The sequence below is a fragment of the Sphaeramia orbicularis genome, chromosome 12, assembly GCF_902148855.1.
Source record: "Sphaeramia orbicularis chromosome 12, fSphaOr1.1, whole genome shotgun sequence".
Lineage (NCBI taxonomy): Eukaryota > Metazoa > Chordata > Actinopteri > Kurtiformes > Apogonidae > Sphaeramia > Sphaeramia orbicularis.
The window spans coordinates 9,767,550-9,782,899 of record NC_043968.1 but is presented as its reverse complement, the minus strand read 5'-3'; the positions used below and the strand labels follow the sequence as shown (position 1 = coordinate 9,782,899).

Below are 15,350 nucleotides of genomic sequence, written 5' to 3'. Positions count from 1 at the left end.
CACCTCTTTGTCCTGAGTCTTGAAATACTTGGTATCTGTGATGTTTAATTTGTCAGATGATTAGAGTCGTGTAAAGTTTTCCAGGTGAAGGACTGAACATGGTGCAGATTTGGCAGCGTTCATGTCCGGCCAAATGTTTAATTTTGTGTTTTCTACAGGCAGCAAATAGAGAGAGGTGTATTAACCCTTTCGTGCATGAATTATGAGAACCTTAAGTTTTTTTTCCTAGGTGTTTTTATTCCTCTTTAGGCATGGAAAAAAAAAGTGATTTTTTTTTTTTTTTAAATCAACCTGTTTTTCATGGAGTTACAAGAATGTCCACTCAGCTACACCATGAATTTTATTCTTGAAGCAAAGAAACATGTATTTAAAACCCAATATCATACAGTGATATGAAAACAGTGAAATGAAACCATGTTTAATGCAGCTAATCTGTTTTCTCACATTTGAACATATTCTAATACTAGTTATTACTCCATGGAGATGATATGCAAAAAATAAATATTAATTGATTTTCACTTGAGAACCAATCAAGAACAGCAAACTTACATTAATGGTATGAATTACAGTTTATGAGATGATGCATAAGTGTCCACTGTGTTGGCTGATATGGAACTAAAACAACAAAACTCATGAATATAGAAGAGTAAAGCTGTAGAGTAACTGTCCACTGGAGTGACCACTATGCATGAAAGGGTTAATTTGCAGAACACATCAAAAAGTAAAGGATTTGATTTGTTCAGTAATGAAAAGGTAAAATATCAGCATTTGACAACAAAATGTAACTCAGTTGGATTTTTGTAGGAGATGTGATTCTCTTCACTAAACATGCTGATGCAGATGGGTTTGATTTGGCTGCTTTTCGGTCAGTAACTGGACATATAAATGTACTGACCTACTTCTAAGTTAAGTTTAGTACCCTGTGTTGGAAAGCGCCAGCATCTGTCAGCCTGGATAACTCCAATCAAACATAAGTCACGAAGGGTCAACCGATTGAGAGATTTTTTTTCTGTTTAAACAGTACATGAACTCACCTCTAATCACATACTTTCATGCCATTATTTTCATCCTGCCACACGTCTGTCTAGAAATAAGCAACAATTCAAATATGAGGTCATATCTATTGTTTATCTCCTCTGTTCACATACTTTAAATGTGACATATTTTGACCGTAAAACAATCCTGTGTCCAAACTGCAACGAAAAGGGCAAAAATCGAACCTGAAAGTTTAATTTCACAAGCATGGAAAAATGTCAAGTGAAATCTGAGGTTTTTGGAGAAGTTAGAATTAAATTAATAATTAGAGTGTATAGTAGCAGTCCTAATTCTTAAAACATGATGGTTATTTTTATGCATCATCCTGATAAACACAAATTAAGAACTACATTTTGTCTAATGTACATTTAAATATTGTATTTGTCCAACCTCGTGCCAAAAGGTTAATAACAAAGGACAGTCAGATTAGTACAATAAACCACTGAAATACTTTTTTTTTTTTGCTTATGTATTTTACTTCTGATTTTACTGTAAAGCACTTTGAGAATTCTTTCTGCAATAAGTGCTATAAAAAATGAACCTTATTATTATTAAACTCTATTAAACACTAGGGCTGTGTATTGGCAATAATCTGGCGATATGATATTTCATGATAGTTATTTATTTATTTATTTTTTTATTGGTTTTATTTCTTTCTTTTTTCTTTTTTCTTTTTTTTTAAAGACTATGTCCTGGAAGAATTGAATTACACCAGAAATATCCACAAATACTAAACACATTTTTATTTGATCACAACAGGATCTAATGCTGTATCACAAAATGTTCCTGTGTTCAAACTTAAATTATTTTTTACACACATTACAGTTTAAGATCCTGTTCAAATGTTCATATTCTATTAGTTCATAGCAAGTTTCACAACATAAAATATAAACAAAAAAGAATAAAAAAAAAAAAAAAAATCCTCTGCAATATCTGCATTTGAATAAATACCTAAAAATATCGATACAGTACTTTTTAATATTGATACAGTATTGTGAAATGAAATATCACAATATATTACAGAACAGATCTTTTCTAACATCCCTATTAAAAACAGTGAGCATTTACACTTTATACCAACAAAAATTCTTAAAAGTTACTGTTTAATTTTTGATTATTTTCATTTCCATGTGCAGTCGTGTGGGAGCTTGTGTTCACAGTCAGTAAAAGTGTATCATTTTCCTTTGAGGTAGATTTACATCCAAGTACAGAAGGACTCTGTTGTTGCAGCCGCTGCATCCACTGATGTGGAAACATCCCATAGATCTGAAAGAAGCCCACTGGCAGCTTTCCACTCATGACTTTGGAAAGACAGGATCCACTGCTGTCACCTCCACACAGTCTATAAGCTGATGAATGGTCGTGGTCACCAGTCGCTCCTCTGTCTCATGGGATTCAGACAGACTTATGAGGAGATGGACAGCCTGCTGTCTCTGAGGATGTGAGCCTTTTTCATCCCAGATTCGAGGCTTTATGTGCTGGGCTTCACCATGAGGGCACTGAGGCCCATCGTTGTGGTTTTCACTCTGATCCTGAACAGCAGAGGGTTTGAGCTCCAGGACACCATCCACACGCTGATCGAGGAGAACATCCACCTCCATGACCAGCTGGAGAACCTCACCCAGGCCCTGCGAGAAGTCAAACGCATGCTCATACGCCACTCCAACGGTACTCTGCACCTTTTTAGGCATAAGTACAGACTCAAGCTGGACTCCAGGGATGCATTTCCTGCAGTTTGGGGAATTTTTATGAGCATGGACAGGTTGAAAAATACTTATCCAGTAAATCAAAGCTGCTAAATCTAATTTTAACAACTAGTAAGTTGAATGAAATATATTTAATTGATTTATTGATCAAGTTTTTCAACAATAAAGAAATGTAACGGTATAATATTGAGCTGACTTTAATGTCAAAAATGAAATAATGAGGAAATTGATTCACTATAATTTAAAGTCATTCAGTTATTTTGAATATCCACCAGAGTTTTGGAGTCAATATCTGATACATAGATTCAGTTTAATGACAGTGATTAACCTCCTCAGACCCAGCTGTGGGTTTTCTGTCCACATTTGTGGACAAGAGTTTCACAACTTTATACAAAAAAAAAAAAAAAAGAAAAGAAAACTGTCCACCACAAAGGACATTCCATAAAAATAAAAAAAAAAACGCATCTGAAAAAAATGTTGCATCATGATGTTTCCAATATTCAATATATACTTATTTAATTAAAAAACAAAAAAAGCTGGTACTTTGCTGACATTTCCTGGGTCTCAGGAGGTTAGCAATTGTTTTTACGATGAAAATGTCCGATACATTGTTTGCATTGCATTCATTTATTGTAATCTTTGAACAGTGACAGGTTCAATAGTGTGGAAATAAAGGGTGGCAACAAAATAACGCTTAATAATAGATTTATGAGTAGATCTATGTTGAGTGCACAGTTATTCCAGTGTACTGACACTGGTGAAATAAATCTGAATATGTTACCTGGACCTGTCGTAGATCTAAAGACTAAGTATCCAGGTAGTAATACTATGAACACTTTTTTAGAAATATGTAAATATACTTCCTTTTTTTTTTTTTTTTTTTTTTACAAGTCAGAATCTACTTTTTTGTAAAAAACATTTAATTAAATTTAGTCTTTAGACAGGTAAATATATTTAATTAATATTTAACTACATTAAATCTGATCAATAGTGTTATATAATTTTTTTTACAGTAATCTATGGTCATGTTAATTTATTTTAACAGTGTTGTGCCTGTTTTGCATGAGTTTATGGTGGAAATGACTTTATTCATATAAAAGAAAATACAAAATTCAGGCACCATGTTACAATACCAAATATAATGGAATCATCTTTAAATGTAAAATCTTAAATCATACTGTGTGGAAATATGGGGCAATGTGTATAAAACTAATTTAGACCCGATAATTAAACTCCAAAAAAAAGCTATTAGAGTCATAAACAAAGCTGGTTATCTCCAATCAAGTAATCCACTTTTTGTAGAATCTGGTTTACTAAAATTTTTTGATATTGTGTATTTAAAAACAATGGAATTTATGTTTCGCGTTAAAAGTAAAAACCTTCCTTTTTGTATTCAGAAAATTTTTAAGTTAAGAGAAGGACATTATAATTTAAGAGGGATGTTTGTGTTTGACAAATGTAAAGTAAGAACAAACGTTAAATATCACAGTGTTTCAGTTATTGGTGTCAAGCTATGGAACGAACTGAAGGATGAAGTGAAATGGTGTAGCTCACTGTTGAGTTTCAAAAAGAATTTAATTTGTCAAATTATGAAGGGCTATGAAAGTAATATGATTACAAAATAACTTATAACACTGAATGTAGTATAATTTGTGTTTAAGTATTTATCTGCTGCAACTTCAGGTGTGGACTTGGACTAAGGATGTGAATAGGAGAAGCAGAAATAAGCCTCCGGCTTCAGCTTCTTCCTTTTTCAGTTAAAAAATGTATTAATTTTATGTTTGTTTGTTTGTTTTTTGATATGTGTGTGTTTTGTTTTGTTGTTTTTTTAATGTGTATGTGTTTTGTATTTTGTGTTTAACTGAAATAAACATTCATTCATTCATTCATTCATAAATTGACACAGTGAGCAACTCAATTTAAGAACTAAACGTAAAAATTCACACAGTTAAGTCTTTATATGTGCTCGATATTATATTTTCCATATTTTCTTATTATGATGAGTTTAATGAAATGTATGTTTAACTCATAAAGACTCAACCATCCACTGTCGACCAAAACAATCTACTGATCTAAAATGTTTAATACCTGTTGATCCACTAATCCTGTTAATGCATGTCAGTAATTGGTGTAAAATGTAGTTATTCGTCTTTTCATGGTCATCAGATATGACCCATTTGGACGTTCAGAGGCTCCGTAGTGAACGTGGAAACACCGTCATCTTCTACAACATTGATTCACCAGTAAAACCCATGGAGTTGGATCAATGACAGTGGATGGACACACTGGGTTTATGTTCAGTTAATGATAGATTTTACTGTAAAAGTCACTTTTTCTTCAGTTTTCTCTGTTTCTGATACAATAACCCTCGACTTCAATCTGAGCTTTTATGAACATCTACATAATAAGTAAATTAAATATTGGAAAATGTATGCTTTTCAATAAAAAAATACAAAATACAGAGGATAATATTATGATAAATGGTGATAAATCACTGATGAAAGGTTAAATAGAGAGAAAAATTCATTTGGGAACTCACAAAAGTAGCACTGGGTCTTTATGGGATAGATTTTACTTAAAAAGTCACTTTTTCTTCTGTTTTTGATAAAATAACCCTCTATTTTAATCTGAGCTTTTATGAACATCTACATGATCAGTAAAGTAAATATAGGAAAATACCTGTTTTCTCAAAAAAAAAGAAAAAAAAGAAAAAAAGAAGCAAAATACATAAGGTAATATTACAATAAATAGTGCTAAATCACTTCAGAAAGGTTACATATAGAGAAAAAAAAACCTTTTGGGAAGTATCACAAAAGTAGCACTGGGTCTTTATGGGTTAAAGGTGAAACAGCTCCTGTATCTTCTATTTTCTTTCATTCACATCTTATTTCTTGCTTTCATTTCCTGTTTGTGTCCGATCCAGCTTCTCTTAATCCTTTTCACTCCTGTTCTCTCATAATAACACATAGTTAATACTGTGTTTTTCTTTATTTCTTTTCATTATTTGACCTCAACCTGCTTATAGCTGATTTTTGTTCTCCACGCATGAGTTTTCATTATGTCATGTAATGGATGTGATCGTTCTGTGTGTTGACAGATCCAGATCACCATGAACACCATCATGATGAACACGTCCAGCATCTGTGGGATGAATGGTCCCAACACGGTGAGGAACAGCTTATGTTCAAGTCAAACTGCAGATGTTTTTGCTTGTCTCAGTAGGAAGAAAAACAGTTTACCATGATGGATCTGTTCTATTTACTGTAAGTGAAACACCAAACTCCAAAACCCTCAGGCTGGTGCACCTACATGGACAACAGCCATTCTAAAGTCATTACAAAGTCACAGCACGGTTTATCCCATAATGCATTAAAACACGATAAACACTTTATCAATTTAGTATTTCTGGTCTTCAATTTATGCTTTAACATAAACTGGAAAATATAATATGAGATGATAATTAGGTTAGAGGCGGGACTTCTAGCAGAGACCTACTATTAACTCTTTGTGTGTCATAATCATTGACTGAACACTATGGACAGCGGTTGGATTGGTAGGGACAACACAGTAGTGGTTGGATATTGGTAGGGACGTGTCCCTAGTGTCCTTACGCAATTGTACGCCCCTGTGTTTGTCCATAACAGTCTATGACATACTATAAAACTTATAAAATGCTTATAATTATTATTACCTCCGCCAAGGAGGTTATGTTTTTGCCAGGGTTTGTTTGTTTGTTTGTCTGTTTGTCTGTCCGTTAGTGTGCAACATAACTCAAAAAGTTATGGACATATTTTGATGAAATTTTCAGGGTTTGTTGGAAATGGGATAAGGAAGAAATGATTAAATTTTGGTGGTGATCGGGGGTGGGGGGGCCCACGGGGGTGTGGGGGGGGGGGGGGGGGGGGGGGGGGGGGGCAGACCAAAAAATTTGATGTGTCTCAGAAGCACATGGAAAGAAATCTTCATAATGTTAATTTACCTAATTTGTTAATATAAACCATCAAAAAATGTATGCTAGGTTTATTCTCCTGTCAGTAGCCTTGACCTATTGGCATAGGGTTTGACCTTATGTACAAAAAGAACATGCATGTGGCACAAAAGAAACAAAACAAAACAATTATGTAATGCTTTGGGAAAAGGTACTTAATATTAGTATTTTCTGCATTGATTACTAAAGTGTCTTGGGTGGTGTCCAGAACAGTTTGGGTGCAGTGTCCAAGCCTGGTAATGGTAGTGAAAACCCTGTTATTTTTTCCTGTTACATCCTGGAGAAAGGCTGCTGAAGTTCATTAATTGTTAGCTTGCAGTCTGCATGAAAACGGTGGGGTGCAATGACGCAAAAGTCAAGAGCCACTTTATTGTCGGGAAAAAAATGTTTTGAGCTTTCATCTGTAGTGCATCTACACAAACCATTAGAAGACACTCAACATACAGCACATAAAGGATGCATGTACCCAAAGTTTATTTACCACCACTTAAAACTCTAACTGACCTGAAACTTTAATATTTATTCTAAATGACTGAAAAGTGTAATAGTTTCTGGTCATATATCCATCCAATGCACTTGGTCATTATTATTATTAACCCAAATATTTTATAAAGCGACTCAACCTGTGACCCAGAAGCTGTAAAATATCAAATATTAAAATAGCTCTCTAATCTAATCTAATCTAATCTAATCTAATCTAATCTAATCTAATGGTGTCAAACTCATTTTAGTTCAGGGGCCACATGTAGTCCAATATAATCTCACACAGACCATACCAGTAAAATAATAAGTCAAAAAAGTAATCTAATCTAATCTAATCTATATTCTTAGTGTGTATGTCTAACTTAGATAACAAAAAAGCAGAGAAGACTTACAGAAAACCTATAGAATTATTCAGATTCATACTTGTAATTTTTATTCTAATTTAAACTCACTGTTTCCTCCTCCTTTTATGCTTTATGTGTGTGTTTTATGTATTGGATTGTGATTATTACATAAAATCATGTAGAAAGAACAATTATATACATGGAAACAGCTCCAACAGACTGACTGCACGACACACGAGCCCATTAACTATCATCGATTCCATGGGCCTGTACGCCACAGTTAGATTTACAGCTCATGTCAGCACGGAAATGTTTCCATTATCTAATACTATAAACATCCACTCGACTCTGGGATGTGAAAATGGAAATAAAGGTGTGGACTGCTTAGTTTGTTGTTTTCGCTCACAGTTTTTCCTCCCTTCCCAGCAGGCATCAGTGCAGAAACCCTTCTGCTGTTGGAGCACGCCTTCTGCGGACACGAGCTGCACGGATCAGCTGATGCCCTGCACAAAAGAACCCCCCTCCTGCTGCTTCTGCCCTTTCCCTGCCTCACCCTGCTGCTCATTGGCTGTTTATAGGCCACGTCTGCCTGCTTTTCACCGACAGCCCCACGAACTGCATCTTATCCATCGCTTCTGCACACATTTACAGTTACGTCTACGCAAACATCCGCACTGTGTAATGTATAGCTCACAATGTTAGCACTTCCTGTTGAAGTCATTATTGATAGGATTGGATGAGTTGACCCAACAATCACACTAAACACCTCAGGGGGAATTTACTGAACTGGAAGCTGGTTGATGCTGGCATATCATCACTGACAATTATAAAAGGTTGTACCCAGTGATTTGATTAATTACCTCCGTATTTCTGATGGCACAGTAGACATTTTGACTTAAAGGAGTGATATTTTTCCTTTTTTTAAAAAACGGAATTATGCATTTTAAAGCATTTCCCTGTGGTCTACATAAACTGTAAATGCTCTGCTTGGGTCTGAATTCTTCATTAATTCAACTCCACAGGTCCATCTTCAACCCTATTTCTGAGTAATGACACCAGAAAGGTCGTTTTGAGCGCTGGCCAGAGGCGATTTCTCACAGACTGCATGGGAAACTCGGCTTCCCCGAAAATTAAATGGTTAAATATGTTCGGTTGTGTTGACATTTCATTGACTACAAATGTGTTAGAACACGTTCATCTCACAGACGAGTTTGTTCAGATTCAGCTTTATCACAAATCAACAGACTTGATGTTGTTCACTTCTCCTCCATTCCCGTGTCTCTGTTTTCTCATTCAATCTCTGCTCAGTGCATTTTCCCGTAGACGCTCAGCGTCCATGCACTTCAATGGGACTGAGTGGAACTGGTTTTTTCATTGCTTCAAAACTGGACGGTAATTGGATAAATGCCACGATGTTGTCCCGCCCCCAGACGCTCAGCGTCTCTGGGGGTGAATGGAGCTGTGGGCGGAGCTCGGCCGGGCTGGACGCTGAAGTTCCACGTGCTGATTGGAGGATCGGTCGGTCGATAGGCTGAATCCCGTTTGATTGACAGCTATTTGAGATCTACTCCTTCACTTGACAGAGTTCAGTTTAAAACCGTCGCACATTCTGCTGTGAAATCGAGAGAAACCACTACAAAATTACTTGTTCATTTCTTGCACTGTAAATAAGCCACACTCATTGTACTTCCTTGTTTCAATTTAACATAATTTCAACGTTTTCTTGTTTACTTGGTACAATGAGGTCACTGACCATTTTCTTAAAATGGAACGGAGGGATGAATTCATGTTTAAATAACCTGACTTTTTTTTTTTTTTTTTTATGTAAGCCGACAATGAGCTTCCCCTGTCTGAAAGACGAGCAGCCGCCACTGGTGCTGGCCCTTTAAATGCAAATGAGCCACTTCAGGCCCCGCCCCCTCCAGGTTGTTGGCTGTGCTGCTCTGTCCAGTTCAACCAACAACTGAACATTTTAGGCAATCGTCTTGAAGTTTGGACATATTTTCAGAATGGACTACAACCGCTGCTGCTGACAAACAATTATGTCGTACTCAGAGAAATGTTCATCAGAAGTTTTGACCTTATATGTGCAAATGTTGTGACGTAACTAGTTATAGACGTAACAAATTAAGCAGAAATTAAAATGGGTTGTAAAAATCCACTCACTTTGCCTAAATGAATATAAAGATACCTTTGCAGCACCTGAAGGGTTCAAATTCAAACTTTTTGAACTATTAGGGTCAAAATGCACAAATAAATGAACCAAAGACTAATAAAAGTGGGTTTAGCAAAATATGACCTCTTTATAACTTCACCCACTGCTCAAATGATGCTGAAATGTGCTAGAGGTTTGGGGGAGGATGAGGAGGCATGGACATGTGGTAGTTCAGGGACATCCTGAGAGAATCACGACACCTTTTTGGAACCATATGAGGGTCTGAAGAAGTTATTTTAGGTTTTATAATGAATATTTTGACCTTTATACAGTCTTTTCACCACAGGGGAATGAAGCAACAAGGTCAAGCTGTCCTTTTTTGACAACACTTCTCATTCCAATTTGGCCAAAGGTATAGCTCTGCTGCTACAGATTTATGTTACCGTGGGACGAAGAATTAGGTTTCTCTTCTTATCAGTATTGTTTGATTGTAGCAAACATTATTGGTGTTTTATGAGAACCACTTTCTGTGTAAAATGGGTGAAAAGTATCTCTGGACTTTTACAATGTGTTTGAGATCTTATCATTATACATTCCTTGACTGAACTCCTGAAGTACTCTTGCAGGATCATAAGCTTTCCCCAACAAAAACATAAATTCTGTGTTTTTGTAACTTGGAGGTTCTTTCAGGTTTGAAACTAACACATTAAAAAAAAAAATTAATGATTGAGGCCTCAGGTTCGCAGGATAAAACTGCATCCCCCGCAGGAATCCTATGGTTTTAGAAAAGAGTGATGTAACAGATTTCAGGTGAAAAAATACATGAAAATTTGGCAGATCCACACAGAGGGGCAGATGGGCACAAACCTCTGAACAGAGACAGTAACCTCAAATGGTTTAGGCTCAACAGGATTTAAAAACAGGAAGTGGCATATGGAGACATTTTCCCCCGCTGATTTGAGAGTTTGTTAATTTACTGAAACATTGTTACATCACAGTGCAGTTTAGCATTATTCAGTTTACAGCTAAAAACAGGTTTTTAGTGTTTTGTACCTTTTTGAGCAAATTAATAAAAACTGACTGGAGCTTTACTTTTTTTAAACTCCATTCTTTATTATGCGTCACCATTCTTCCATTGGACATTTCAGATTAAATACAGACATCGAGCCCCATCCCTTTTGTTCCAACTTATTTAAATTCTGCAGAACATACAAAAGTTATAAAACTAAAAGTCAGTTTGGACCAAGACTTCAGTTTAGAGCGAAACCTATTTAACATAAAAAAGACGTAAATGAAACATGGAAATGTTTAAACACAAAGAATAAGTTAATAATTACAGCTATAACAGAACCTTTGAACTAGCATCTACATCAATGTGCATAACAACAGGTCCTTGATAATGACGAGTATTTAGTCTCATTAAATATGTGTTGGAATGATGAAGACATCAAGAGCACCCAGCGGACTGCCATGAGCATTTTCTTTTGGTTCTGCTTGAATGCTGGTTGTTTGCTGCAGTGAGTGGTAATGTCACAAACCTGGGTCAGCCCATTATCACTACAGGGGTCCGTAAAGTACAGATAAATGATCAGCAGTCCATGCAGACAGTGTACGTACAGTATGCAGACTATGGAGGTTTGATATTATGGCTCTAGTCTATATCCAGGTCTGAGTCCTCGTCACTCTCAGTGTTCTGTAGGATGGCTCCGGTGCGGATCGTCTTCGGGACAATGGGTTGTTTGTCGGGCAGCAGGCCGTACTCCTGCAGCAGGGCCTCCAGGTCTACCGCAAAGAAGTCTTCGCCGAGTTGATCTGTGAGCCGCACAAAGTTGCCGATCAGATCGCCTCCTTTGTAAACAAGCAGGGCGGGAAGAGCGCTGCCTCTGAACAGAGCGCTGGTACTGATGGCTGAGCTGCGGACGCTGCAGAACTTGATTAGAGGATATTCCTGAGCCAAACACAGCAGGCTGCCGCTCATAGACTCACAGCCCGGGACATCTGGTTCATAGATGTGGATCATGACCAGTGTGCTTTTGTCCTCCTTGTCTAAAGCCTCCAGGAAGTCCTCTCCACTGTTCAGCTCATAGACCTGCTCGAAACGTTTGCCCCGGCAAAACTGGCGCCGCATCTCTTCAATGCGCTGCATTCGGTAATGCTGAAGGAAGTCTTCATCATCCTCCTCTTCCTGGAGCATGTTGTACTCCTGCATGGTCATCTGCAGGGTCAACACAGGGAGAAACTCAATTCAAAGACACCAACAAATCAGCCCCATGAGGCATCTTTACCCCCCCGCCCCAAGATCATTCAATGAACACATCGGAGTAATAATTAATGACACCTTGAAAATTGTTTTGACTTTCTTTCTTGAAAGAAATTTTAAAAATATTTCAATTTCATTATCATCTTAATCTTTATGGTTTAGTCAGGTCTAATTCCTCTGAAGTTACCTTTATTTTATTTGCCATTACTTAAAGGTTGAGTGTGGAATATTTAGCTCCAGCCTCCTAGACAGTGACTGCACAAATGTGGAAGTCCCTTGTTAGAGTTACACTTAATTTGGTTTGTTCTGGCATTTTTCATGAAGGGAATATCAACTCTGGTTCACACTCAAGACGTAGTAGGTAACAGCCAATCACCTCAACACTGACTGCTGCCTGCTGTAAATTATTTTATTATAATCAGTTTTTTAATTAGATCCTCCTAATGTTTACACACTGGACCTTTAACAGTAAGTTTCATCAGACAGACAACACATATCCTGAGATTTAAAAAAAAAAAAAAAAAAAAAAAAAAAAAGGTCAATTGTGAGAATCAGACACATTTCAAATGTTCTGTGATATGGAAAATAGCTGCAGGAATACCTGTAGATATTTTGCACAGGGCTGTAAACAGTCATTGTAGACTTGGTTCCTACATACAGTCAAGTCCAAACGTATTTGAACAGTGACACAAATTTGGCAACTTTGCTTCTGATTTAAAAAGGAAGGAATGAAGGCATGACTGAAGTGTGGGCTTGCAGCTATAATTCAGGGGGTTTAATTAAAATATTGTGTTGACTGTGAAGGAATTATAACTATTTTTACTGCAGTCCCTCCATTTTCAGTCTTTTGTGCCCACTTTACTTACTTTGCCTTTGAGTTTTTGCTGCAGCTCTTTTTCTTTCTCTTTGTCTTTTTCCAGGTCGAGGTCGGAGCGGCAGGTCATGGACAGCTTCTTGATCAATCTTTCCATTTCCTTCTTCTGTTCCTGTTTCTGCTCAACCTCCAATTGCTTGTACTTCCTCCAATCATTGATTACACCCTTTGGTCCTTGGACAGAAACAGTGATTATGATTTTGTAAATTTTCCATCTTCCTCATCACATAGTAACCATGTACACTGATTACATACTGTTAAATAAAAGACTACGATATGGGTTAAAATTATTTTGTGACATTTTTCCCCCGGTTGTGCAAACATATTCAAAGTGTCCATTTTTAATTTAGGGAAAAATAAACCCACTGGTACCACAGTGTTTAAACTTACGACAAAAATGCATTGCTACAACTTCAAAGTTCTGAAATGTGGATACTGACAGAGCTATGTTACTAAAACTTCACAATAAACAATGTTTTTTTCTATGACATGAGAGAAATCGCTACCTTCCTACACTGTATTGTTAATGTATAACATTTAAACAAAATCATGTACAATTTTGAGTGTGTGTTTATAATGTAGCCATTTGTGATTGTTACCTGTGTTGACTGCACTGCCATCAGCGCTGTAGTCAATTTCTGGTTCCAGCACACCAGCATCACGGATGGTTTTTCCCTCCCCATCCTCATCCTCATTGTCACTGCCTTCATCTTCGCTGCTGCTGTAGTAGTACTGCAGCTTCTCTCCAAGGATCTTGTCGTCCAAAGTAGTCATGACAACTGTTCACCTGAGGGTAGCAGATATTTCTGCGTTAAACACCCCAGATACATAACACAGATGAAACTCTGCATTAGAGCTCTGTGCTTTCAGACTAGATGACAACATTATACTTCTATTATATACATGTCTGTGTGTTAACAGAGGGAAACTGAGATCTCGGATGGACGTCACAGTTTTCGAAGGAAATATTCTACTTCAACCGTGATAATACAGTATAGAGGGAGAGGATGGAGCTTATAAGTGAAACTACAAGTATTAAATGAGAAAATAAGGAAGTTTGGTGCTAGCGAATGTTAGCATTTTAGCTAATTAGCACGCACTACATCTGCTTAACAGGATCTTTGTGTATTTACTTGATGTAGAATAAGGCTTTTATGAAACATTTCCACATCTTCATACTTAATATTTTGTTCATCAGTACTTGTATGTTCTGTCCGGTTCAGTGGAAGGTAAAAGAAGTGATATTTTACATCTGTGCACAGCGGTCTTCATGAACTAAAGACAAAACATAACTGAAAAACAGACTGCAGCTGTTAAAGGCTACAGAACTACACTGTTAAACTCAAAACAGTTTTTTTTAATTATTACTCTTATTATTTAGAACAGCACAGTTTACAACACAAAAATAACTTTTTTCATATCAAATATACAAAAAAAACCCCACATTTACAATAGAAAACATATAAGTGTTTAATTATAATCACGTATAGAAGAAAAGGAGAAAGGAAAAAGAGAAAGAAGTATGCCAACTTATACTAGGGGTGTCAAAGTTCAGATGAATTTATTAGGGGAAGTACAGATTTCAACAATTTTGATTGCCTTTCGCTTTTCAGAGTACTTAATTGAGAGAACGTATTGTTTGAAATTATTATAGAATGCAGTAAAGCACGGCATTTTTTTTACTGAGTATTTACAACAATGAATGTGAAATTTCGACACTAAAATTAAAAGATTTATCAGGTATAGAGATCCACTTTTGAGCAAGCTACTTTCAAATAGGCCAAACAACACATTCCTCCAAAACAACATAAAATGTCTTTCAGTGTTATTATGAATAAAATCACAAAGTTTTTACTCAAAAGAGTTCAAACCCTTTTTAGTGTGAAATTTGTTTGGACCCAGAACCAGGAAAACTACATCCCATAGGTTAACGTTTTTGTTGTGATACGTTTCAGGATTCTGATTGGTTAATGGTACTCGAACGTCTCACCACACTGCCATCTACAGGCCTGGCATGCACATGACAGTGTAGCTATGTGGGGCCATGTAAACGTAGATTTTTCTGAAAACGGTCACGCTTGCACGAGTTTTTTTTTTTTTTTTTTTTTTTTTTAAACTAATAGGGGGAAATATTCTTTTTCTAAAATACCCTGACCTGTGCAAGCACCCTGAACATATACACAATGAATAATGAGAGTGAACAATTAATTTCCTGACCAATGAGGCGTAATAATCCTGTAGGACAGCTGTCATCGGTCGGTCACAAAGAGAACTAGGACAACTATTCATCTATACATATCGGAGGCCTACAATAAGTGTGTCAATTCTATAAAACCCGGGATAAAGCGACATTAATGATGCACTCAGAGCTTTACATAAACCATCTGATGGGCACAGATGGAAAGAGGCAACTAATCCTTGTTGACACATTTCACTTTGCCTATATTCAAGCAATTAAGTTGGGAACAGAAACACATAAACACGTTTTTTCTTATTTGAGCACCA

The 15,350-nt window shown here is 36.5% G+C and overlaps 1 protein-coding gene across 1 annotated transcript in view; it reads right to left on the bottom strand.

Annotated features, from left to right (window-relative positions):
• Positions 1-10,808: 10,808 nt before the first annotated feature.
• pdcl (phosducin-like) overlaps positions 10,809-15,350 on the bottom strand; it is a 38,255-nt gene continuing 33,713 nt past the window's right edge. Inside the window, exons 12-14 of the mRNA XM_030150269.1 lie at positions 13,445-13,628; positions 12,838-13,019; positions 10,809-11,926 (exon numbers count right to left, since the gene is read on the bottom strand). Coding sequence (XP_030006129.1) covers positions 11,363-11,926; positions 12,838-13,019; positions 13,445-13,628 — 930 coding nt within the window. The 3' untranslated portion in view covers positions 10,809-11,362. The remainder of the gene's footprint in view (positions 11,927-12,837; positions 13,020-13,444; positions 13,629-15,350) is intronic.